Here is a 25,496-nt window from a genome sequence, read left to right on the forward strand (position 1 = left end):
TGTTAATTTGAGATGGTCAATACTGCAGTTGAAATAATTCACCAAAGATTAAAATTACAGCATAGTTAGTTTTGGAAGTTTTGTTTTTTCCTTTGGTGTTCCTTAATTGAGCCAATGTGTAGCTTAGGAAGAATGATTAAAGGCACTCATAGATAATAAAGTGTGTTAAGTGAGAAGGGTAATATGAACCTTGAATTATCTCTTCCTTCATCTAGCAGATGAGTTGTATATGTATGCATATATGTTTAAGTGTGTTCAAACCCAGCTTGGTCTTGAATTTTCAGTTTGTAATTCATGCTGTTAACGCATCTGTTGCTGTACCTAACCAGCAGAAAGTATTCTTTGAACTTTCTCTCCTTCAGATTTTTCTTATTGATTTAACTGCCTTCATTTTTTCTTTTTACTCCATCTCTCATAAGAGTATCTTTACCTCCTCTGTTGTCTTATATTCCTCTGTGCTTTATACTCTGCCTAAAGTGACATCTTAAACTTTTCATTATATTCAGTCTGATTTAGCAAAACAATTGTGTTTGTTGTTAGGTGCCTTCAAGTTGGTCTGACTTCTTATGTGTAGAGGGGGCTATTGAAAAGTTTGTGGAAGAATTGTAATATCTTTTAATTACATTTTTCCCATGAAATTTTTGAAGTTTCCCTGCAGCTAAAATTGTGTGGATACCACAGGACAGGGCAGTGTTTTATTCTGTTGTATGAAGTAGCTTCAGAAAGTTAGTGAACAAAATAGAATTCAAAAGGAATGGAATTTTCCACGAGCTTTTTGAACCCTCCTCCCGTGTTTGAGCCCATTGTTGCAGCCACTGTGTCACTCCATCTCATTGAGGAGCTTCACCTTTTCGTTCTGGCCCCTGTTTAACAAACATGATGTCCTTCTCCAGGGACTGGCCCCTCTTTACAACATGTCCAAAATGTGAGACAAAGTGTTACCACCTAACGTTTAAGGAATATTGTGGCTGTTTTTTCCAAGGCAGGTTTGTTAGTTTTTCTGGAAGTTTATGACGTGTTTAATATTCATGTGCATCATTTTTCAAAGATACCAATTCTTACTCATTGTCTTACTCATTTGTGTGCATATGAGACTATTGAAAACACCATAGCTTGGGTCCAGTATGGCATCTTAGTCTTCAAGTGGTATCTTGTTAACATTTTAAAGAGATCTTTTGTTGCAGATTTGCCCAGTGCAATATGTTACATGATTTCTTGACTGCTGCTTCCATGGACATTGATTGTGAATCGAAGTAAAAGGACTTGACAGTTTAAATATTTTCCCATTTATCATGATGTTGTTTATTGGTCCTTACAAGGATTTTTGTTTCCTTTCTATTGATTTCTAGTTCATAATGAATGCTGTAGTCTTTGATTTTCATCAGGAAGTGCTTCAAGTCCTCTTAGCTTTCAGTAAGCAAGGTTTTATCAGCTGTATATTGCAAGTTGTTAATGAGTCTCTCCGGAATCCTGAGATGGAGCTATAGGATAAGCACTGGACTGCTAATCAAGAGGTTGCCTTCAAACCCACCAGACCATTCCTCAGGCTCATGGTGCTTTAACAACAAAAAAAAATGAGTCCATATGCTGTATTCTTTTTCATATAGTTCAGTTTCTCAGATTGTTTGCTCACTGTACAGATTGAAAAAGTATGGGAAAGGCTGCAACCCTGAAACACTCCTTTCCTGGTCTTAAACCACACAGTATTCCTTTGTTTTGTTTGAACTACTGCCTCTGAGTCTTTGCAAGGTTGTGCGTGACCACATGTAAGTGTTCTTGGAACTCTCGTTCTTGGCAGTGTTTTAGCCATAGTTTATTAGGATGCACACAGTTGAATAGTGCGCCATAGGATACTGCTAACTGCCAGGTTGATGGTTCAAAGCCTCCAGCTTCCAGCTGCTACTTGGAAACAACAATAACAACAACAAAACATTTTTCTAGTATTTTTATTTTCATCCATATCCATCTGTTTTGCAATGATATCCCTCAGTCTAATCCTTTTATGAATTTACCTTGAATTTCTAGCAGTTTCCTGTAAGTGTACTGCTGGAGTTGATTTTTTTTTTTCAATGTTTTATTGTGAATTATGTGACAGTTTACATGGCAGAATATTAGCTTTGCATTCATCCTATTGTATGTTGTTACATTGCCATGGTTACAGTCTCTTCCATGCATCATCATCCAACCAAAGGGTACACCCCACAAGCCTGCCCCGTGGTCGTCAGCACACAGCCCCTCTCCCTCTCTGGGTCTAGACTCCCCAGCTGCTCCATCTCTCCATGTCATCATCTCTGCCTACATGTCTGGCATCACTGTTTCTCTGGGTAGGGTCCCGCACTCCGCTCCTCTCCCTTGATGGTCCCAGGGACCTCTGCTCCTGGACTGCAGAGTCAACTACTCCCCTCCTTTTGCTACAAAACATCTACCTTTATATTTCCAACCTTCACAGTCAGTCCTGATAGTAATTATTCACTGTTGTACCACATGAGTGTTATCCCCATCTCCTTTCATCAGCCTCGCCCAGATAGATTGGATACTACTCAGTGGAGAGTCTACCTTCCTCCGCGCCCTCTGGATCCCCCCCCCCCCATTTTGGGTAGACAATGTCCAAGTTGCCCATCCCTGTCTACCCTGTGTATGGAAGGGGTGGGAATGTCTTGCTGTAAGGATTTGTTACCTCTTTTGAGCTACTACATCCATAGGTGTAGGTCAAGTTCATCAAATTATATCAGATTACTCTTTTTTTCCCTCTTTCTTCTAGTTGAGTTCTGATCAGGTCAAGTGGGTATTATCTGCAAATGTGAGCGTTCCTGTGCATATGCCCTCTCTTCTTATCAGCTGGACACTTCATGGAGTTGATTTTGAATTGTCAACAAAATTCTACTTGAGTGTGATGTTAATGATCTTGTTTGATAATTTCTGCACCTTTTTTTGGAATGAGCACAAAACTATATATCTTCCAATCAGTTGGCCAGGTAGCTTCCAAATTTCTTGGCAAAGACGAGTGAGCATCTCTAGCATCCATTTATTGAAATACCTTAGTGGTTTTTCTGGAGCCTTGTTTTTCACCAATGGTTTCTTTTCAGTGCAGCTTGGGTAACTTCCTTTAATGCCATTGGTTCTTGATCACATGTTACTTCCTGAAATGGATGAATATTGATCAGTTCTTTTTGGTACTGTGACTCTATATTCTTTGTATCTTCTTTGGATGCTTCCTGTTTCTTTCAGTTAGATTGTCTATGGAATCCTTCAGTATTACAACTCAAAGTTTGAATTTTTTCTTTAGTTCTTTCAGCTTGAGAAATACTGACTGTGGTCTTCCAGTTTTGTTTTTTAACTCCAAGTCTTTGCCCATTTTGTTATATCATTTTACTTAATCTTCTCAAGATACCCTATGAAATCATTTTTTTAACTCTATTACTTCATCATTTTTCCTGACCTCTTTAGCTATTCTTCATTCCAAAGGAAGTTTCAGAACATTTCCTAACATCCATTTTGGTCTTTTCTTTTTTTCCTGTTTTTAATGACCTTTTGCTTTCTTCATGTATGATGTCCTGATTTCATCCCACAACTTGTCTGTTTTTGGTCATTAGTGTATTATTGTTCAGTGTATTAAATCTATTCTTGAGATAGTATCTAAATTCAGGTGGGATTTACTCAAGATAGTACCTTGGCTCTCGTGGACTTGTTTGAGCTTTCTTCAGCTTCAACTTGAACTTGCACATGAGCAATTGATGACCTGTTTCAGAGTTGGTCCCTGGCCTTATCTTGACTAATAATAATGAGCTTCTCCGTCATCTCTTTCCACAGATGTAGTCGAGTTTATTCCTGTGTATTCCATCTGGTGAGGTCCACGTGTATAGTCATCGTTTATGTTGTTGAAAAAGGTATTTGCAATGAATAAGTCATTGGTCTTGCAGAATTCTATCTGGCAATCTTTAGCATCTTTTTTTTTTTAATCACCAAGGCCATATTTTCCAAGTACCAATCCTTCTTTGTTTCTAATTACCACATTATAATTAGTAGTAATTATCAATGCATATTGATTGCATGTTTGATCAATTACAGGGTGCAGAAGTTGCTAAAATTTTCACCATCTTTTTGACATGTTTGGTGAATAAATTTGAACAATAGTTGTGTTAATTGGTCTTCGTTGTTAGCATTTGCATATTTTTCTATCACTGACAGCATTGTCCTTCAAGTAGTTCATTGTACTTCGTTGTATTTCAGATCCTGAAATGTTCTTTTTGTTGGTGAATGTGACGCCATTTCTCTTCAATTTGTCATAGCAGGCATAGTAGTAGACCATATGATTGTCTAATTCAATATGGCATTTCATTTCAGCTCACTAGTGACTAGGATATTTATCTTTTTGCATTCCATTTCATTTTTGACAGCTTTCCCATTTTCCTAGATACATCCTTTTTACATTCCATGTTCCAGTTATCAATGGATGCTTGCAGTTTTTTTTTTTTCTTATTTTGAGTTGTGCCCCACCAGCAAATGAAGGTCTCAAAAGTTTTGGTCCCTCCACATCCTATAGTTCAACTCTATTTTGAAGAGTCAGCGCTTTTGTATTTTGAATGCCTTCCAATCTGAGGGGCTCATCTTCCCATAATATATCAGAAAATGATCTTCTGTTAATCATAAGATTTTTCAGTGGTTAATTCCCCCACCCCACCCCCCAGAATTAGACTGCAATGCCCTTCTGGAAGCTCCACTGAAACTTAATCATCTTGCGGGGGACCCTGCTGGTGTTTGAAATACTAGTGGTATAGTTTCTTGCATCACAGCAGCATGCTAGCCACCAAAATTTGACAGCCAAAGAAATGAGTGATAGAGAATTCAAGTTATTGTTAAATGCCATCAAGTTGGTTCCAACCCATAGCAACCCTGTATAGGGTTTCCATGGAGTGGCTGGTAAGCTTGAACCACTGACCTTGCAGTTCAAACTGACTTTGTAGTCCAGTGCATTGGCCCATAGCACCACACCAGGACTCCAAATGTTCAGTTATCCTGCAAATTTAGACGGACAGGCATTCTGGGTACTTTTACATGGTCAGCAGAATAGTCAGGATGTCCAGTAAATATCAGATGGCTTGAATGGAAGTATTTAATCAGTATGAAAATTAATTCAAGAAAGTTGAATTACATGTTGTAATTAAAAGGAATTTCATTTATATAAATATTTATCTCCTTAATTTTGATTATTATGTTGTTGTTAAGTGCTTTTGCATTGGTTCCAACTTATAGCGACCCTGTATAGAGTTTCCAAGGAGCAGCTTGTAGGTTTGACTGCCATCCTTGTGAGTTCAAAGTCCAGTGCTTATCCTACAGTGCCACAACAGGCTCTTATCCCAACATATAATAAAAACAGGTAACCCAGCATTGGAAGTTCACCGTCTGGCTCCTTTTTGTCTCATGTAAGTTTCTCTCCTGAGGCTTAGAAGCTGATGTAGTGACATTTTTTCATGTTATTTCTTCCAACATGCAAGTTAGTTAATTATTTGTGTTTTGCTCTGTGAAAGCTACAAAAAAAATTATTTAATTAAACATAACTATTTGTTGCTAGGAAGCATAGCAGAGGCAAGTACTAAGGACATTGTTCTTGTTGTTAAGTGCTGTCGAGTCGGTTCCGACCCATAGCGACCCTGTACAGGGTTTCCGAGGCTGTAAATCTTTACAGGAGCAGAAAGCCTCATCTTTCTTCCATGGAGCCGCTGGTAGTTTCGAACTGCTGACCTTAAGGTTCACAGCCTGATTCATAACCACTACGCTACCAGAGCTCGTTACTAAGGACATTGTTGTTGTTAAGTGCCGTCGAGTCGATTCTGACCCATAGCAACCCTGTATAGGGTTTCCAAGGAGCAGCTGATGAGCTTGAACCACCAACCTTGCAGGTCACATGGCTTTGCAGTCTGGCGCATTAACCAACAGCGCCACACCAGGACTCCACTAAGGACATAGGCAACCATTTATTTTTTTCCCTCTGATTATGTTCCAACGGCTCAGCATAGCTAGATTCCTATGATAGTTCCCGTTTTTTTAAAAAAACTACGCTATACCTAAAACATTCCCTGTTTCCTCATTTTTAAAAGAAATTTAATACGACCAGGCTTTGTATAAATGGTCATTGCTTCAGTTTTCGGAGAGAGGCTGTATGGAAATAATATACAGAAAAGAACATTTTAAATTCTCACTGCATAGAGTCTCATACATTTCTCATCTTTATAATATATTTATTCTTTTTATTAATGTAAAATCATAGAATATGGCTTAATTTATATCAGATTTATAAACTTGTTTGTTGTTGTTAGGTGCCATCAAGTTGGTTGTAACTCATAGTGACATCCACAACAGAATAAAATACTGCCCGATTCTGTGCCATCTTCCTAACTGTTGTTAAGTTTAAGTACTTATTACTTATTGCAGCCACTTTGTCCATCTATCTAGTTGGGGCTCTTCAGCTCTATTTCATTGGCCTTCCACTTTATCAAACCTGATGTCCTTCTCCAGAGACTAGTCCTTCCTGACAGCTTGTCCACCATGGGTGACGCTGATGGTATTTAAAATACCGGTGGCATAGCTTCCAGGATCACAGCAACATACAAGCTACCATAGTATGACAACTTAACAAATCAGTGGTGGATAAACTTTAGCTAGATCCTTATAAATACTTTAAATTTACTGAGCAAATTTTAAATGTTGCAGTGTACTTGAAGCTCCTGGTTTTAACTAATGCCTTGTCTAGAGTTTTCTCTTGACTTGCTACATGTAAATTTCTGTTTATTCTTATTTTTAAAGAATATTGATAATTTGATGACCCCAGAAGGAGTTGGTCTTACCACTGCACTACGAGTTCTTTGTAATGTGGCTTGTCCACCATCTCCTGTTGAAGGTAAGATGACTACCTTCAGTTATACTTTAAGTCTAGTATAAATATCATTTATTAAATTACATATCCAAAAACTGTAGCCAATTATTTAACCTGTAAGTAATTAGTTTTATTTTCCTTTTTCAACATAAAGGTCAACAGAAAGATCTGAAATGGAATCTTGCTGTAATTCAGCTTTTTTCTGCTGAAGGAATGGACACATTTATTCGGGTTCTACAAAAATTGAACAGTATTCTGACTCAGCCATGGAGGCTCCATGTCAACATGGGCACTACTCTGCACAGAGTTACTACTATTTCAGTGGCTCGCTGCACACTTACTCTTCTTAAAACTATGTTAACGGAACTCTTGAGAGGTGGATCCTTTGAGTTTAAGGACATGCGTGTCCCTTCAGCACTTGTTACTTTACACATGCTCCTGTGCTCTATCCCCCTCTCAGGTCGTTTGGATAGTGATGAACAGAAAATTCAGAATGATATCATTGATATCTTACTGACTTTTACACAAGGAGTTAATGAAAAACTCACAATCTCAGAAGAGACTCTGGCCAATAATACTTGGTCTTTAATGTTGAAAGAAGTTCTTTCTTCAATCTTGAAGGTTCCTGAGGGATTTTTTTCTGGACTTATACTCCTTTCAGAGCTGCTGCCTCTTCCATTGCCCATGCAAACAACTCAGGTATCACTTCATATACCATGCATCTTATAAATGACTGCGGTAACATTTTTTTAAAAACTGTGATTTTTGTTAAGGAACAAAACAAAAACCCTCATTCTTCTCCCTCAAAAAAGACATAAAATAACTGGATGAGGGTGAGATAACACTGAAGGAAGCTGGTCATTGAGGAAATGTGGGGGAAACATTTTAAATAAATTTTTGTTAAAGTGAGTTTTATTATGCTGTTATGTATACTTGTACTTTTATTTTTCTGTTGTTTTAAATCTTTTCCCCCCCCTTATCATGTGTTAGAATTTGCTTCATCAATGGACTCTGCTCTACTGACTGCTGACCTCAGAACAATAAGCTATTTTTAGACTGATTGAAGTCAAGCAAGTGTTTAATTGTATAATAGAAAAATGTTTTAAGTATTCAGTAAAGATGTTTTTTTCGTAACAACTTCTTCCTGAACAGTTTTTTTGACTATTAATAGATATAAAAAATCTTTGTACACACACATTATACTTTTTTAACAGGTTATTGAGCCACATGATATATCAGTGGCCCTCAACACCCGAAAATTGTGGAGCATGCACCTTCATGTTCAAGCAAAGTTGCTCCAAGAAATAGTTCGCTCTTTCTCTGGCACAGCCTGCCAGGCCATTCAGCATATGTTACGACGTATTTGTGTTCAATTGTGTGACCTTGCCTCACCAACTGCACTTCTGATTATGAGAACTGTGTTGGATTTGATTGTAGAAGACTTGCAAAGGTATTTTCATTTTAAATAAAAAAAAAAAAACCAAACATTTTTTTTTCTCAAGTTATTTTTGTCACAGATATTTTATCACTTAAAATTTGGAGACTAGGATTTAGATTTTCTATATATATAAATACACAAAGACACATACATGTATCTGAGTTGTGTTTGTTAAATGCTGTCGAATCAGTTCCAACTCATAGCAACCCTGTATAGGGTTTCCACAGAGTAGCTGGTGAGTTTGAACTGCCAACTTTGTGGTTCACAGGCCCCTCAGTGCTGAGCCTACAGTACCACACCAGAAGTCCATGTATCTGAATACATAATATAATATTGTTAATTAGAAAACTGTATCGTTTTACTTATCAGATACCTTGAAGGTCTTGATTTTGGATGTTTGAAAAGGTGAGCTATAACGAAGTTCTCTGAGTTGAGAAAATACGTTACTGGAAGCCTGAATTTGCAGAATTTTATAGTAATTGTAAAATTCCAGAGAGGTTGACCTTATATCCAAGGGATAGAATATTTTATGGAAGATTTGCATAAGATTTTAGGTACTGAGAAATAAATATTAGTTGTATAATTCCTTTATTTATTAAGTATATTGATTTTATTTCAGCACTTCAGAAGATAAAGAAAAACAGTATTCTAGCCAAACCACCAGGTTGCTTGCTCTTCTTGATGCTCTGGCTTCACACAAAGCTTGTAAATTAGCTATTTTACATCTAATTAATGGAGCTATTAAAGGTGATGAAAGATATGCAGAGATATTTCAAGACCTGTTATCTTTGGTGCGGTCTCCTGGGGACAGTGTTGTTCGCCAGCAGTGTGTTGAGTATATCACATCCATTTTGCAGTCTCTCTGTGATCAGGTATTTATAGTCATTTTATGAATTCTGTGTCTGTCTTTTAAAGCTTCTCTTGATAAAGATCTTACGGGTGAATAAAGAGTTCTCACCTCTGTTTTTTTCACACCTGCTTTTATAGGACAGATTTGACCAGAGAGCCACAGTAAGCTGATTGAACTTTCATTGTTTCATAGCTTTTCCTTTTCTTTCTAAGATTCTTCCTCTGGTAGTTACTCTGTGGGCCACTGTTTCTGCACTCCGAGATTGATAATGTCTAATATGTTCATTTTCCTACCAGTTACTAACAGAATTTTAAAAAATCTTGGATTTTATAACATTGTGATTGGTAAAATTAATACCGTGTTCTCTTATAAGGACACCTTTTAAAGGTATCACACACAGGCTTCTTCTGTTTTAGTGTATTTCTGGTTATTGCTATATTGCACATGTTTGCTTAAAGAAGTAATATTTTTTCCTACTGTCTATATTTTTTACTTCTCTCTGTTGTTCATGAGTCAAGAGTTTTAACTTTTAAATTCCACTGTGATTGATATGCTCAGAGATTTCTTAACCTAATAGCATTTCATTCTGTCAAAATGCTCCTGCATTTGGTCGTGAGTGTGATTTTTTTTTTTTTCAGGCAGAATATTTTTAATAGAACTCCATGTTGGCAGATTATCTTTTTCTGTTGTTGTTGTTAGGTGCTGTAGAATCAGTTCCGGCTCATAGTAACCCTATGCACAACGGACTGTAACACTGCCCGGTCCTGTGCCATCCTCACAGTCATTGTTAAGCTACCTAACTGTCCTAATCACATCAACGCCATCCATGGCCTGATATTGTTATATGTTCATTCTGATTCAAATTTTCTTTTGACTTTTTAAGCCAAGTTGAATACCAATAATGCATGCAATGTATTGAAGTGTACTTAAAGATGATGAGACATTCTAATAATTTAATTTACAATTAAATTGTAAAATTTAATTTGCTCACTGATATGAAAAAAATGATAGCGATACAGTTATTACTAGTTAAATTTGTTTGGCATTGAGAAACTAATTATAAAAGACATGAAAATTGGAATAAAGCACTTAATTGGAAAACTGTACACAAATAATTAGTCTTATCCTTTATTCTTACATTTTAAATCCCAATATTGTTGTTGTTAAATGCTGCTGAGTCATTTCTAACTTAGTGCGATACTGTATGGGGTTTCTGAGGAGCAGAATTTTCTAAATGGTCTCATAAATTTAAAAATAGATAAAACTCATGAGTAATATATTGATTTTGAATAGTATAAAATACACTGATATTTATAGTTAACTATGAAAGTAGAAACTGTATTTAGTGCAATATAAAAGGAAGACTTGCAAAAGATGCTTGTAAAAACATCACAAAATAAAATATTCTTGTGTGTATTCCTGTATTTTATATAACAGTAAAACAACTTCTTTCGTTCTTAATGTGTTTGAGTATATGTTTGGGTGGTAAGGTAAAGATAATTTAATGAAATAATTACACATATAATTGTTATGTATTTCTAATGGGGAAATGCTAAGTGATGGTGATCATCATCATTTCAAATTCTTCCTCTCCCACAGGACATTGCACTTATTTTGCCAAGCTCTTCTGAAGGTTCCATTTCTGAACTGGAACAGCTTTCCAATTCTCTGCCAAACAAAGAATTGATGGCCTCAATCTGTGACTGTCTACTGGCTACCCTAGCCAACCCTGAAAGCAGTTACAACTGTTTATTGACGTGTGTCAGAACAATGATGTTTCTTGCAGAGCATGATTATGGATTGTTTCATTTAAAAAGGTAAAACTTTGTCTAATTTAGTTGAATCAGGTATGCATTTTCTATCTGCTGCACTCCCTGCATTGGAGTCCTGGAGTGGTACTGTAGGATAAGAACTAGACTGCTAACTGCATGGTCGGTGTGATTCAAACCCACCATCCACTCCGTGGAAACCCTATACAGGGTCACTATGAGTCGGAACCCACTCAACAACACTAAACAGCTGCAACAACAACACTCTCCCCACATTGATTATAAGGATACATTTTGTGTTTATGTGAAAGATACCTTAGTAGTGAAATGTCATGCTTGTAATGGAACCTTTGGTATTGAAAATGTGATTTCAATACGTAAACCCTTTATTTAGCTTGCTTTTTAAAAAAATGTTTTATTTTAGGTGAAACTTAACAAAGTAGATTCTAATTTAACAATTTTTGTGCAAATTATTCTCTGATAATTGTTTACAATGTCTCAGTATTCTCTTTATTTCCATTCTGCTGCTTCTGTTTTATTGCTCTAGCATCCCTGTTTCTCCTTGCCATCTCATCTTTGGGTAAATGATAATCATTTGGTCTTAACAGCCTTGACACTTTTGAAGAGTTACCCAAAAGCTGATATTTTTTCATTATTTTATAAAATGTTCCTTAATTTAAGTGTGTTAGATAGTTTTTGGTCCCCCTTTTCTATTTCAATATTTGTAGCCACTTGACAGAGAAAACTTGCCAATACATAGACAGTCACTGGGTCCCAGACATTGCTATACAAACAATGCAAAGTCTAAGAAGAAAACAGTAGACAGTTGCTCACCCTTCATCTTACTTTTTCTCATACAGCAGCCAGCATGCTGCTGTGCGAATGCCAGTTGTGTGTAGTAGAGATAGAGTGACACAAGAAGGAGCCTAGATCACTGGTTTCTTCATAGAACACCGCAGTTTAGTGTACCTCATGGTTTTTTATGACTAGATTGAGGGTATGCCTTATTGGGAAGGATATTTTCCACAGAAACAGATTTTCCTTTGTCAGTGTGCATCATACCAGAAAATACATGGTATCAGTATGTCCAGTTGATCATATTAAACTTGAGCACTTGACTAAGGTACTGTCTTCCAGAATTCTGTACTATAAGTTTACATTTTTTTTCCTTTTTCATTAATATTTAAATAGTATTTTGTTTTGAGATGGTACAAAGAGTCTATTTGTAATTAAAACTTTCTTCCACTAATTATGCTGTCCATCGATGGATCGTGCGTGTGGCAGTTCTAATGGTGATTTTCTATTTTTCTCATTCCTTTTATGTTTATTCATTATTCCTTTATATGAGAGAGTTGTCATTTCTCCCTTAGATGGGTTCATGGATATCAGTATTTTTCTTTGTGTAATAATACACAAACAATGATAGTATTGTTACTGTATTGTTCCTCAAGTTATTCCAGCTTTGGCTACTATAGATAATTCAAACTGGCTTATTTTTTTGTAATTTTCTCTAACAGTGAGAAACTTTGCACTCATTATCTATAAGACATTTACTTACTTGTTTAACTCTAATATGCAAGTGAAGTAGTTTTCTAACTAATTCCTAACCCATATCCCTATTAGAAAGAAATTTATCTACTGGAGTATAGTGTTTGTGTGCATATCTTTTTGTCTTTAGCCTTACTGTATCCAGTCAAAGCACTTATCCAAAGTTTACTTAGTTCATTTCCTTTCTTCTGTTATCTCTTAAGTGTGGTTATGTGATTCATTTGTAGTACCATTACATTCATTTGTCTTAGTCTATTTCTGATCTTTTATTCCTCATCCTGATTAATTTTAGTTTACATCTAGTAAAATTGATGAGTTGTGATGTTTAATTTGATGGATTTTGACAAAAGCATAGAGACATGTTATAACTGTAGTTCATACAAAATAATTTCATAAACCACAAAATTATCTTGTACTACTCGAACACTAGCACTGGTCTGTTTTTCTCTGTATATCTTTTTTTTTCAGAATGTCATATGAGTGAAATAATGTGTATTCTTTCTGTGTCTGGCTTCTTTCGTTTAACAAAATACATTTAAGAGTCATCCATGTTATTACATGAATGAGTCAATGATTTGTTTTATTTGTTAGTAATATTCTAGCAGTCTGGGATGTTTCTAATTTTAGGTAGTTATGAATAAAAGCTGCTGTATAGGAGCTCTGGTAGCGTAGTGGTTACGAATCGGGCTGCGAACCTTAAGGTCAGAGGTTCGAAACTACCAGCTGCTCCGTGGGAGAAAGATGAGGTTTCTACTCCCGTAAAGATTTACACCCTCAGAAACCCTGTACAGGGTCGCTATGGGTCGGACCCGACTCGATGGCACTTAACAACAACAACAATATACAAATTAGTTTTTGTGTGAATTTAAGGTTTCATTTCTTTTGGTTGTGGTTGTTAAGTACCGACTAGTTGGTTCTGACTCATAATGACCCTGTATAGGATTTCTTAGGAGTGGCTGGTGACCTTGAACTGCCAGACTTGCAGTTCAGACCAACCTTGCAGACCAGTGCATTAACATGTAATGCCACACCAGGACCCCTTTGGGTAGATACCTGGATTATATAGGTGCACTGTTGACCGTCTATATTGTGGTTTTCACGTCTGTGGATTCAACTAATTGTGAATCAGAAACATTTTGGCGGGGGTGGGGGGTGTCAATTAAATGGTCAAAGCTAAGAGGGATCATTAAGTGCTATTTATATGGCACTCATATGAATCAGGTATTAGAAGTATCTAGAGATAATTTACAGTATATGAGATGATAATGTGTAAATTATATAAAGAACTTGAACATCCCAGATTTAGGGATCATGGGGTACCTTTGATACCACAGATACCAAGGGATTTCTCAATACAGTACTCTCAAATTGTGTTCCAAAGTGGCTGTACCATTGTATGTTCTTGTCAGTAATGTGTTAAGAGTTTCAGTTGGCCCTCATAGTCACTGTACTTGGTATTGCAGTTTGTTTGTTTTTAGCACTCTAATAGATGTGTGGAGTCTCAGTGTGGCACTGTAGGATAAGCACTGGACTTCCAATCGCAAGGTTCAATCCACCATCTGCTTCTTGGAAGCAAGGGCAGTTCAAACCCACCATCTGCTTCTTGGAAGCAAGCACTGTACAGGGTCACTGTTGAGTCAGAACCTACTTGACAGCACTTAACAATAACAATTCTAAATGAAGCTGTGTAAAGAGTCTTAATGCCATACTTTTTGGTTAATTGTGTTATAACTTAATAGACATAAGAGATAAGATTAGGACAGTTTGCCCTTGAAATTTGTTTATGATCAACTAAGAACTCTGTAAATGTATAGAATATTTTTAGAAGCTTCCTATTTGACTTAAATGGATAAGCACTAGACTGCTAGCTGAAAGGTTAATGGTTCAAACCCACCCAGAAGCGCTTTGAAAGACAACCTAGGGGATGTGCTTCCAAAGATCCACAGCCCTGAAAATCCAATAGGGCAGATCTACTTTGTACACAGAGATCATCATGAGTTGGAATGTACTCAACAACTAACAACAACAGCATATATTGTCCTAGGTCCCTGGGTGGTATAAATGATTTGTGCTTCACTATAGACCTAAAGATTGGTGGTTTGAACCTATCTAGTAGAATGGGTTAAAAGTCTCTGGAATGGCCTTAGAAGTCTGTCTGTATCATTGGTTGTCACATTGTGGCCTATAGGCCAGTCCAACCTATGACAATTTTTGTAAATACAGGTTTTATTGGAATATATTTATGAATGTATTCTATGAATGCCTTCTCATTATAGCAGAGTTAAGTAGTTATGACTGAAACTCTCTGGCCCATAAAACATAAAATATTTACTTTATGGTTGTTTATAGAAAAAGTCTACTTTCCCTACCTGATTCTCTCAGTAGTCTTTTGTCAGATTATAACATTTGATAAAAATAATCATTCTCTATAGTTGTATAAGCTAGGCTTTCTAGATAGACTTCAGAGGCAGCTGTAACCTGCTTGTGTTAGAAACATCCTCAGGTTATAAAAGTTAAAAGTAGAGTACCTGCATGTTTCTTGTACTGTTCAATACTTTTATTATTTGTGGAAATTTTTTTTCTTCAATAGTGTGAGGCATATCTTATGAAGGAAGTGATAACAATAAGTATAACTTTATGATGGGTTATGTCCATGAGTATATTGAAATACTTTTAGATTTTAAAATATTTTTGTATTGTCTGAAATGGTGGGATAAGTTTATTCTATCTGAGCCGAGGTAATTCATTACTCATACTAATTTTTTACATTCCTGTCTTGTGACAATATGTCCTTTTTCATTGTAGTTCTTTAAGGAAAAACAGTAGCGCTTTGCACAGTTTACTGAAACGAGTGGTTACCACATTCAGTAAGGACACAGGAGAACTTGCATCTTCATTCTTGGAGTTTATGAGACAAATTCTAAATTCTGACACAATGGTAAGTGTTTATACATATTTGGTATTTCTTAAGTTTACAAACTTTTGTCATAAGTTGAATAAGCACTTACATTAAAAAATATTCTTGAAACTTAAAAAAGTGTTTTTTTCTGTACTGTCAACCATCATAGTAAATTAAAGGTTTTGATTAATTAAAAAACAAAACAAAAAACTGCTTAAGAGAATTTTTTGAACTTGTCTTTAATGTATTGTTAAGTGCCACTAAGTCGGTACCAAGTCATAATGACCGTGTATGCGGTTTTCGAATAAGGAGCTGCTGGTAAGCTTGAACCACTGACCTTGCGGTTCAAAGTGACCGTACAGTTCAGCACATTAACCCACACCATCACACCAGGGCTCCTCTTTTATGTGTGGTTGTTGTTGTTAAGTACCGTCGAGTCGGTTCCAACCCATAGCGACCCTGTATAAGTTTTCCAAGGAGCAACTGGTGAGCTTGAACTGCTGACCTTGCATTTCAAATGGCTTTGCAGTCTGGTGCATTAACCCACAGTGTCACACCAGGACTTCATCGTTAATTGGTGAATAAAATACCTTACGCCATTTGTACCATTAGAGAAACATACTACCTATGGTGTCTTCGTTTTTTAAATACTTTTGTTAGTATTTAAACTCAAACTAGTCAAGCTTTATTAATCACATATTTACTTAGTGAGCATTTGCTGATTGTGTTTCAGATAGGTGGTTGGGATGACTATAATTACAGATTGTTTCCTCAAGTCTGAAACATTACTGTTAAAATCAAATTAAGAATTTCTGATTGATGTTTTCTTATACATGGTATACTGTGGACACAATTTCAAAAAAACATTGACAGGACTGTCTTTGAAACGACTGTAGTCAAATAAGTTTGGAAATGTCTCCCCTAATAAACATTAATTGTGCATATTAGTATTTTAGAAGTTCTTGATAAATAGAAATTTGTTTTATTGTAATCTAACTCAGCATTTCCATATGTGTTGTCCATAAAATATCTTTTGTATGTATCTGTACAACTGCTGATATCCTATAGATTAGTATTCTGTCAACACCAGTTTAAGAAATTCAGCTCATATTTAAGATTTCTATTTGAAAATACTGATAGAGGAAGCTGTTCCAAAATAAATAGAGTATGGGCTTTTTTTTTTGCTTCCAGTTTTTACATGTGATTTGAGTGATAGTTAACATGGGAGGGGAAATCAGTTTTATACTCATCCTGTCGTATTTCGTTTCATTGCAATAATTACAATCCCCTGCAACTTCATCATTCAACAGTATTTGTTCTGTTCCCTCAGTTTTTTTTTTTTTTTTTAATGTGCACCAAAACACTCATGAATATGCAGTCATTCAAACAACCAAAGGACACACCCTGCAAGCCTGTCCACCGGCCATGTGGGCTCATTTTTATAAGAAAAATAAATTTACTAGTTGTTGTTGTTGTTGTTGTTAAGTGCCGTCGAGTCGGTTCCAACCCATAGCAACCCTGTGCAGGGTTTCCGAGGCTGTACATCTTTACAGGAGCAGAACGCCTCATCTTTCTCCCACGGAGCGGCTGGTAGTTTCGAACTGCTGGCCCTAAGGTTTGCAGCCCGATTCGTAACCACTACGCTAGTGGTTTGTAATTTATATTGAGACTATTTGGTTCAATAAGCCTTCCTTGAATACCTGTTCTGTTTGTATTTATTATGTTGACATTATTATAGACATAGTATTTGTTTTGTGTCAAACTTAGTTTATTAAAGTAATGAAGTGTACCAGCTACTTTGATTCTTAAAGACTGGCATATTTAAATGGACGGCTTTTGCTGGCATGAAGAGATTTGATGGAAGAATACTTACTAGTTTTACTAGATCCTGAGTAATGTGCTGTTAACAAATCAGTTTGACAGATTGTCTTAAACCTGTCCATAGTTAAATAGTTTCTGATCAAAAAACACTAACCATTGTTCATGTTATCCAGGATTTGCTGGTCTCTTAATATTGATAATTCATGCTTTTTGCATTCCTCATTAATACATTTCTTTTTCTTGTCTTTTATATTGAGAAGATCAAGACCATCCTGTTGGACAACTAAATTTTTTCTATTCCTCTCAGATTCTTTCCATGTTCTTTCTCATCTAGTCTGTTTTTCTTAATTAAAGGAAAGTACCCCTACACCACTTCATTTCCACCTGTGGCCTGCATCCTGTCTGTCCCTTCTTATGTTTTCCCTACTCCTTTCCCCTCTTCTTTTCTCCTTTCTTCTCCTTGTTTTTAGCTAATGTATACAATCTGATTATTAAAAATTAAATTCATTTTCTTTTAAACTTTACCTTGCTTTCATATTGTTGATCTTATCTGATTTCCAATGTTGTTGTTGTTTTTAGTGCCTCTGAGTTAGTTCTGACTCATAGGGACCTTGTATAAGGGTTTCTGAGGAGCAGGTGGCAGGTTTGAACTGCCAACCTTCCTGTCCAGTGCATTATCCTGCAATGCCACACACCAGGACTTCAGTGTAGGCCTCTTGTATCTCATCTTTAGCAACTGCTCATTATTGTCACTTTTATTTATTAAACCTTTCGTACTTCATTTCTTCTCTTGTGTTTTCACCTTCATTATGTTAGGGTTGGTCCCACTTACAGAATATTTTGTTTTTTAAAATAAAATTAGTTCTTTTTAATAGACATTTTATTAATTATTGAGCATATATTGGTATATTGTATATCTTGCAAGTTCTTGTGTGTTTTACCAATGGTTATTTTTGTTGAGAAATCTTGATGCCAGTAAATGGAATACATAGTTTCCCAACTTACATTGTGAGTCTTATTTAAAGAAAACTATTTCCTTGGGTTAATGCACTAGACTGCAAAGCCATTTGAACTGCGAGGTCGGCAGTTCAGGTTCACCAGTTGCTCCTCGGAAACCCTATACAGGGTCGCTCAGGGTCGAAACCGACTCGACGGCACTTAACAACAACAACAACATTTCCACTTTGAGCTGACTAAACCCTGCTTGAAACTAACCATTTGTACTGATGTATGAGCTGACTAAACCCTGCTTGAAACTAACCATTTGTACTGATGTAAGAACAAAACATTGAGGGAAAGAGTACAGCAAACAGCTTAAATATCTGAGTAATTAAGTTTGGAAACATCTTTGCAAATTTCTCTGCTCTTAAATTTACCTTGTGTGTGACATTTACAGGGATGTTGTGGAGATGATAGTGGTCTCCTGGAAGTAGAGGGAGCTCACCCATCCCGGACGATGAGTATTAATGCTGCCGAGTTAAAACAGCTGCTACAAAGCAAAGAAGAAAGTCCAGACAGTTTGTTCCTTGAACTAGAGAAGCTTGTTTTGGTAAAAAAAAAAAAAAAAAAAAAAAAAAGACACAAAAGCAACACATACCCAAGATATTTTCTTCTAGTTTGACTATTTGATAAGTACAGGTTTTTCATAGTGACCTTTTAAAGCAGTGAACCCTCAGTTGGGTGTTTTTATTGTTCTAAATAAATTCTTGAATTTAATAATTTGGAGTGCAGTCCTCCATACTGTTATGAATCTTAAAGAATAAATGAAGGCCGTGTTTTTAAAATATTTTATTCTGTAGATGCAGGATGCCTACTGCTGTCATTCTTTAGAAATAAAATGACACATAGTTTTGGTGTTTGTTTTATTAAGTTGATAGTCTCTTTATAAAGGGGCTCCCATTTCTTAGTAGTGAAATAATACAACTTTTTCTGTTAAAAAAGCTAGTAAATTATGGGCATGAATGTTCAAATTTTACTTGCATCTTCTTATTCTGTGTTTGCTTGTGTCTAGGAACATTCGAAGGATGATGACAATCTGGATTCTTTGTTGGACAATATAGTTGGACTTAAACAGATGTTGGAATCATCAGGTGATCCTTTACCTCTCAGTGAACAGGATGTAGAACCAGTACTTTCAGCTCCAGAATCTCTCCAGAATCTGTTTAACAATAGGTAAAGTAAGCAATGTTTTGTGATTGAATAGATGTTCTTTATAGAGTTGCTGAGGTTTAGAAAGAGGATCAACAAACTTTCTGTAAAAAGGCATATCACAAATAATCTAAGCTTTGCCAGCCATATGCAGTCTCTGCTTATTCTTCTGTTACTTTGTTTTGTATTTAAAATATACAAACCATTCCTTCCTCCAAGGCTATATAAAAACACACTGACAGTTTTGGATTAGAAGATACAAACCACTGTGTATTTGGAGGACTATAGCCATATGACTATTCAATCTGATAGAATTAGTCTATAAATATAGAAACATGAAATAGGGGAAGTTTCTGTAACAGTTGGTATAATGTAGTAAAATGGCTTTTCTCCAAAAATAAAACCAGGGCTCCATATAATTTACTGAAAGGTTAGAATTTATCACATGAAAAATAGATTCCAAGTTAATTGGTTTTTGAACATACATAAATCTTGGATTACTTTTTGAAAGAATTTTTTCAAGCATTAATTTTACTACTATTCCAGAGTAACAGTTTTAATTGTATTTTTCACAGATTTTTACATAGAAGATAAGCTAAAATATTTGCTTTTTGAATTCTGCTTTTCACCAAATATTTTTTTTCTTATTCTAGGACTGCATACGTGCTAGCTGATGTTATGGATGATCAGTTGAAATCTATGTGGTTTACTCCATTCCAGGCTGAAGAGATTGATACAGAGTTGGATTTGGTATAAATAATTTTATTGCAGACTGTTTAGGGGTAAAAATGATTAGTTTCTTTATATCTTTTTAGTACTATAGTATTAGTACTGAAATTTGTTATATGGTCAAGTTTCATGTGGGTATCATTTCTGCATTATTTTTATACCACTTACCCACTTAATGGTGTCTAGGATTCTCAACTTGTTTTATTTTTTAGTAATCTATAATTTGAGAATTAAGAATTTTGGGGCAGTACACATTCTTGCATCTGTGCATCTCTGAAACACTGCTTTTTATAATGTTGATAAAGATGATGATTTTAACTACATACGTTGTACCATTTGGGAGTGCATATAGGTGTCTTTGTAGGGTAAGCACTGAACTATTCACCACAAGGTTGGTGGTTCTAGCCCACCAGCTGCTATGTGGGAGAGAAATGAGGCTTGCTCCTGCAAAGATTTACATCCTCGAAAATTCTATACAGGGTTGCTATGAGTCAGTACCAGCTTGACAGCACTTAATAACAATGTTGTACCTTATAAGAGGACTTAAGGAGTTTGTGGAAAAATTCTGTTTTCAATTCTATTTTGTTACAGACTTTCTGAAGCCCCTTTTATATTGTGTCATTTGATCAAAGAAAATGTTTGTATATTTCCTCGTTCAGAAATTAAAACCAGAAGAATGATTGGTTTCAAGTCTAACTCTAAATTGACTTAAAACTGTCCTGACATGATGATTGAAGACTTAAATAGTTTAGAGAAACTTTAGATCACTTAAGTTTGGTAGATTTGAATTTAAAATAAAGTAAACTTAATTTTGATTTCTGTGTAATTAAACTTAGATTGACATCTTATTAAATGTGCAAGTCCTTCTCGGATTTGTGGCACAAAATACTTTTATAATAGAAACTTCGACATACAGGACTTGAAGAGTGGTTTTTATCTGATTCTTCTGGAATCGTTCTGGAGAGATTCAGTGTTAGTTTTTAAAAAGAAGTCTTGAGATCCCTGTCAGGCAGCAGACATGTCCATTAAAAATCTTTCCTGAGGAAGAATTGTTGGTGTTAAGTGCTGTTGAGTCGGTTCCTACTCATAGGGACCCAAGGCTATAAATCTTTGCTGGAGCAGAAAGTGTCATCTTTCTTCTGCAGAGCAGCTTGTGGGCTCAAACCACTGACCTTGTGGTTTGCAGTCCAGCGCTTTATCCTTATGAAGCTTAGGAAGTATTTTAAAAAGAAAGAAAAATAGTAGGCAAGCTTTGGTGCTGAACTCAAAACTTTTTCTCTTTTTTTAAAAAGTGAACTACCAATGATTTGTTTTCTGAAAGATGAATGGAAAGAATTGGACCTCTACTTATTGTTATAAATTATATATAGTAAGGCTTTTAATAATTACTTGACATTTATGGTTACATTTAAGAAGTATGTTTCATTTTGTTTCAATTTTATGACTGCAGGTAAAAGTTGACTTAATTGAACTCTCTGAAAAATGCTGTAGTGACTTTGACTTACACTCAGAATTAGAGCGTTCATTTTTGTCAGAACCATCATCTCCAGGAAGAACCAAGACTACCAAAGGATTCAAACTTGGGAAGCACAAGCATGAGACCTTTATAACTTCAAGGTAAATTGATTGTACTGGAGCTCTTGTTTGTGGTCATGTAAACATTTATTGGAATATTGGAATTTAAGGATGACTCATAACTATTAAAAAGAACAGGTAATTGATATAAACTAGCACTTGAATTAAGAAAATGATATAGATTTTTTTTGAAAAGATAGTAATTTGACCAGCATATACCTAATACATTTGTTAATGTTCTACTTGATAAAGAACATATTCTACTTTTGGAAGGTTTGACAAGGAGTAAACTGGTTTTTTGTTTTTTTTTAATTATTAAACATATCAGTAAAATATGAGTATTGTTCTTAGCTGGTTTGTTGTAGTTTCCCAGAAAGTTATATTAACAGAGTGAAATAAGAAAAGTTGAAATGTGTTTTCACTGGTAATTACAAAAATTTTCCTAAAGAGTATTTTTTTCCCATAGTGGGAAATCTGAATACATCGAGCCTGCCAAACGAGCCCATGTTGTGCCACCACCAAGAGGAAGAGGAAGGGGAGGATTTGGACAGGGTATACGACCCCATGATATTTTTCGACAACGAAAACAGAACACAAGCAGACCACCGTCTATGCATGTGGATGACTTTGTTGCAGCTGAAAGTAAAGAAGTGGTCCCTCAAGATGGAATACCCCCACCAAAACGGCCACTCAAAGTGTCCCAGAAAATCTCTTCTCGTGGTGGGTTTTCAGGAAGTCGAGGAGGGCGTGGTGCTTTTCATAGTCAGAACAGATTTTTCACACCACCTGCTTCAAAAGGTAACTACTTGTATGTATTCTCCAATGGATTAGAATATTGGAATATTTGAATATTGGATGGAAATGATTCATCAGTTACGTGACTTTAGACCAGTGGTAATATTTGCAGAGTACTGTTTGATAGAGCAAACTTTGTTGGTACTAACATTTGATAAATTGCACTTTTACTGATGAATTTAAAAGAAATTTTTAGTAATTATTGCCCTTTGAAGATTTAGAATTGTGTTTGTCTGAGAGTATCCATATATTGTTTTCATGTCTACTGTATGTAAGATTGTTCTGTGAGAATCACGGATTGCTGTATCCACTTGGTTCCTGGTGTAATGTTTAAAATGGTTTAAATATTTTAAAAACTTGATTGATTTATTTTTTTTTACTTTGCTATTAGATTAATGATATGTCTGAAAACTTGTTTAAGAGGGTGGGAGTAATAGAATTGAGGTTTACATTAATAGGGAACTTTACATAGGTGTTTTAGGAAGTATTATAAGCATTTTGCATATAATGCCCTATCGTCAAGCCCATGTGGTAGTTTCTGTTAGTATCCCTACTGTACAGAAGAGAAAACTGAGTCACTTTGCAGGACACATATCAGAAGTGGGAGAATAGTATTTGAACCTTAGAAGTTTAGGTCCAGAGCCTCTGTGCGTTGCTGCCTCTCTGTAGTATATTCCATATACAAAATTTCATATTGAAGGTTTAAAAAACAAAACAAGAACCAACCTGTTTGTCCATAATCCAGATTATGGGAAAAGTAGATTTTGATTGTACTGTTTGTGTTTAGGAAACTACAGTCGTCGAGAGGGGACAAGAGGCTCCAGTTGGAGTGCTCAGAATACTCCTCGAGGAACTTACAATGATAGTCGTGGAGGCCAGAGCAATTTTAACAGGGGTCCTCTGCCACCATTAAGACCACTTAGTTCTACAGGTATACATCTTTTCTACTTGATATTTTGTTGAGAGAAGAGAGGCAAATACCTCTCTTTTGAATTGTTGAATGTTATACATATACATTCTGGTGAAGCATATTTTGGAATGTAGACTTATAAGTCTAAAGGTTATTGTATACTATTATTATTAAGTGCCTTTGAGTCAGTTCCTACTCATTACAAGCCAGTATAGGGTTTCCAAGGAGTGGCTGGTGGGTTTGAACTACTGACCTTGCAGTTAGCAGTCCAATGCTTATCTGCAACGCCCACACCTAGTGTACATTTTCTTTAAAAGTAATCACACAAATTTTAGAAACTAAACAGTTTATATAGTGTGAACAGCTTTCTTGGTGGTGTGTTCTGTTTTTATATTTAAGTAATGAAAGCCAAACCTTTTATCATAATATTTTAATAACAGAGGTTTCCTTGTCTAGTGTATTCTGTTGTTGCTTACAATACTGTGTATGTAAGCACATACCCATTTATCTAAGATAGTAATGTATCAAGTCCAGAATTCTGCTGGTTTAAGATAGCTTTTGGTTTCAAATACTCTTAAAATTTTAAAAATAAAATAATAGATTTATGAGATATAATTCTCACTTACGGTACAATTAACCTGTTTAAAGTGTACACGATAATGGTCTTCAGTAGATTCATAGTATGCACGTGAGGTTTTTTTTAAAGTTTTTATTGTGAACCGAGTGATAGCTTACATGAGAGAACTCGGCTTTGCACCATCATTTCATTACAGTGATTACACTCTCCTCCGTGCATCATCATTCAGCAGTATTTGTTTCCATTCCCTCTGTTTGTTTGTTATGGGGGAAGGAGAGAGAATGTACACACAAATACTCAGGAATATATAATACTTTAAACCACCAAAGGGCACATTCTGCAAGCCTGCCTCCTGACCGCCAGCACCCAGTCCCTCACTTTCCATGAGTCTAGAGTCCTCAGCTGCTCCCTCTCTCCATGTCCTCATCTCTTCCTCCATTTCTGATGTTGCTTCTCTGGATAGGGTCCCGTACTCCGCTTGTGCTGTTCTCCCTTGATGGTCCTATGGTCCTCTGTTTTTGGACTATAAGATTAATTACTCTGCCCTTTTTGTTACACAACTTTTACCTGTACAATTGTGACAGTTGCAATTAGTCATAATAACAGTTACTTACTATTGAATCATAAGAATCTTATCCCCATCTCTTTTCACCAGACCTGTCTAGACAAGATAAACACTATTCAGTGGGGACTCTTTCTTCTCCCACACACTCTGAAACTAAACTCCCTCCTGAAAACTTGTAAGCCAGTCACTTTGTGCCTTTATTGCCCCCTTATTTTAGGTATATGCACATGAGTTTTAAAAGAGCCAGAAGTAATTCTTGTCTTGGTTTGAGCTTGGAGTCATGGATTTGTATTCATTGCGTGGAGAAGGAAGAGAAGTCGGATATAAAAATAATGTTCTTTCTTTTACAGGCTATCGCCCAAGTCCTCGTGACCGCACTTCAAGAGGTCGTGGGGGCCTTGGACCTTCCTGGGCAAGTGCAAATAGCGGCAGTGGAGGCTCCAGAGGAAAGTTTGTTAGTGGAGGCAGTGGGCGAGGTCGTCATGTACGATCCTTTACACGATAAAAATTTGTTTGGGAACATCCTAAATATATGTGAACATTACATGAGGACAATAAAAATAAAATAAGACATTAAAGGACCAATTTAGACTTAGCGGTTACCTGAAGATAGAGAATATTTTTATCTGAAGAAAGCAGATTTTGTTTGATACCTAACATAAGATTTCAATAAAAATCCAAACTTTTTATGTATGTTTGCATGTATTTTCCCCCCTTCTTACATGAGTACTTATTTAGGACATTTCTTAGGTCTTATTGTTCATTCCATCGAGATGGTTCCAACTCATAGTGACCCTCTATAGGGTTTCCAAGGAATGACTGGTGAGTTTGAGCTACCGACATTGCGGTTCAAACCAGTCTTGCTTTATCCCACAGCACCACATCAGGAATGACTTATTTTGGTGTATTTCTTGCCAATACCACAGAGGTTCCCAAGGCTTCTTAGTTCCTGGAGCCCTTGAGGGTCTCAGTTATCTTTCCACAGCATTGCTGTTGTT

At 36.0% G+C, this 25,496-nt stretch overlaps 1 protein-coding gene across 1 annotated transcript in view; it reads left to right on the plus strand.

The window, feature by feature from the left end:
• KIAA1429 (KIAA1429 ortholog) overlaps positions 1-25,191 on the plus strand; it is a 59,308-nt gene extending 34,117 nt beyond the window's left edge. The window contains exons 12-24 of the mRNA XM_006859214.1: positions 6,805-6,898; positions 7,029-7,573; positions 8,089-8,324; positions 8,932-9,184; positions 10,762-10,979; positions 15,285-15,417; positions 18,596-18,748; positions 19,211-19,371; positions 20,001-20,097; positions 21,527-21,693; positions 22,118-22,449; positions 23,234-23,377; positions 24,849-25,191. Of these exons, the coding sequence (XP_006859276.1) occupies positions 6,805-6,898; positions 7,029-7,573; positions 8,089-8,324; positions 8,932-9,184; positions 10,762-10,979; positions 15,285-15,417; positions 18,596-18,748; positions 19,211-19,371; positions 20,001-20,097; positions 21,527-21,693; positions 22,118-22,449; positions 23,234-23,377; positions 24,849-25,003 (2,688 nt within the window). The 3' untranslated portion in view covers positions 25,004-25,191. The remainder of the gene's footprint in view (positions 1-6,804; positions 6,899-7,028; positions 7,574-8,088; positions 8,325-8,931; positions 9,185-10,761; positions 10,980-15,284; positions 15,418-18,595; positions 18,749-19,210; positions 19,372-20,000; positions 20,098-21,526; positions 21,694-22,117; positions 22,450-23,233; positions 23,378-24,848) is intronic.
• The last annotated feature ends 305 nt before the right edge of the window (positions 25,192-25,496 follow it).

This window comes from Chrysochloris asiatica, unplaced genomic scaffold, assembly GCF_000296735.1.
Source record: "Chrysochloris asiatica unplaced genomic scaffold, ChrAsi1.0 scaffold00031, whole genome shotgun sequence".
Classification (NCBI taxonomy): Eukaryota; Metazoa; Chordata; class Mammalia; order Afrosoricida; family Chrysochloridae; genus Chrysochloris; species Chrysochloris asiatica.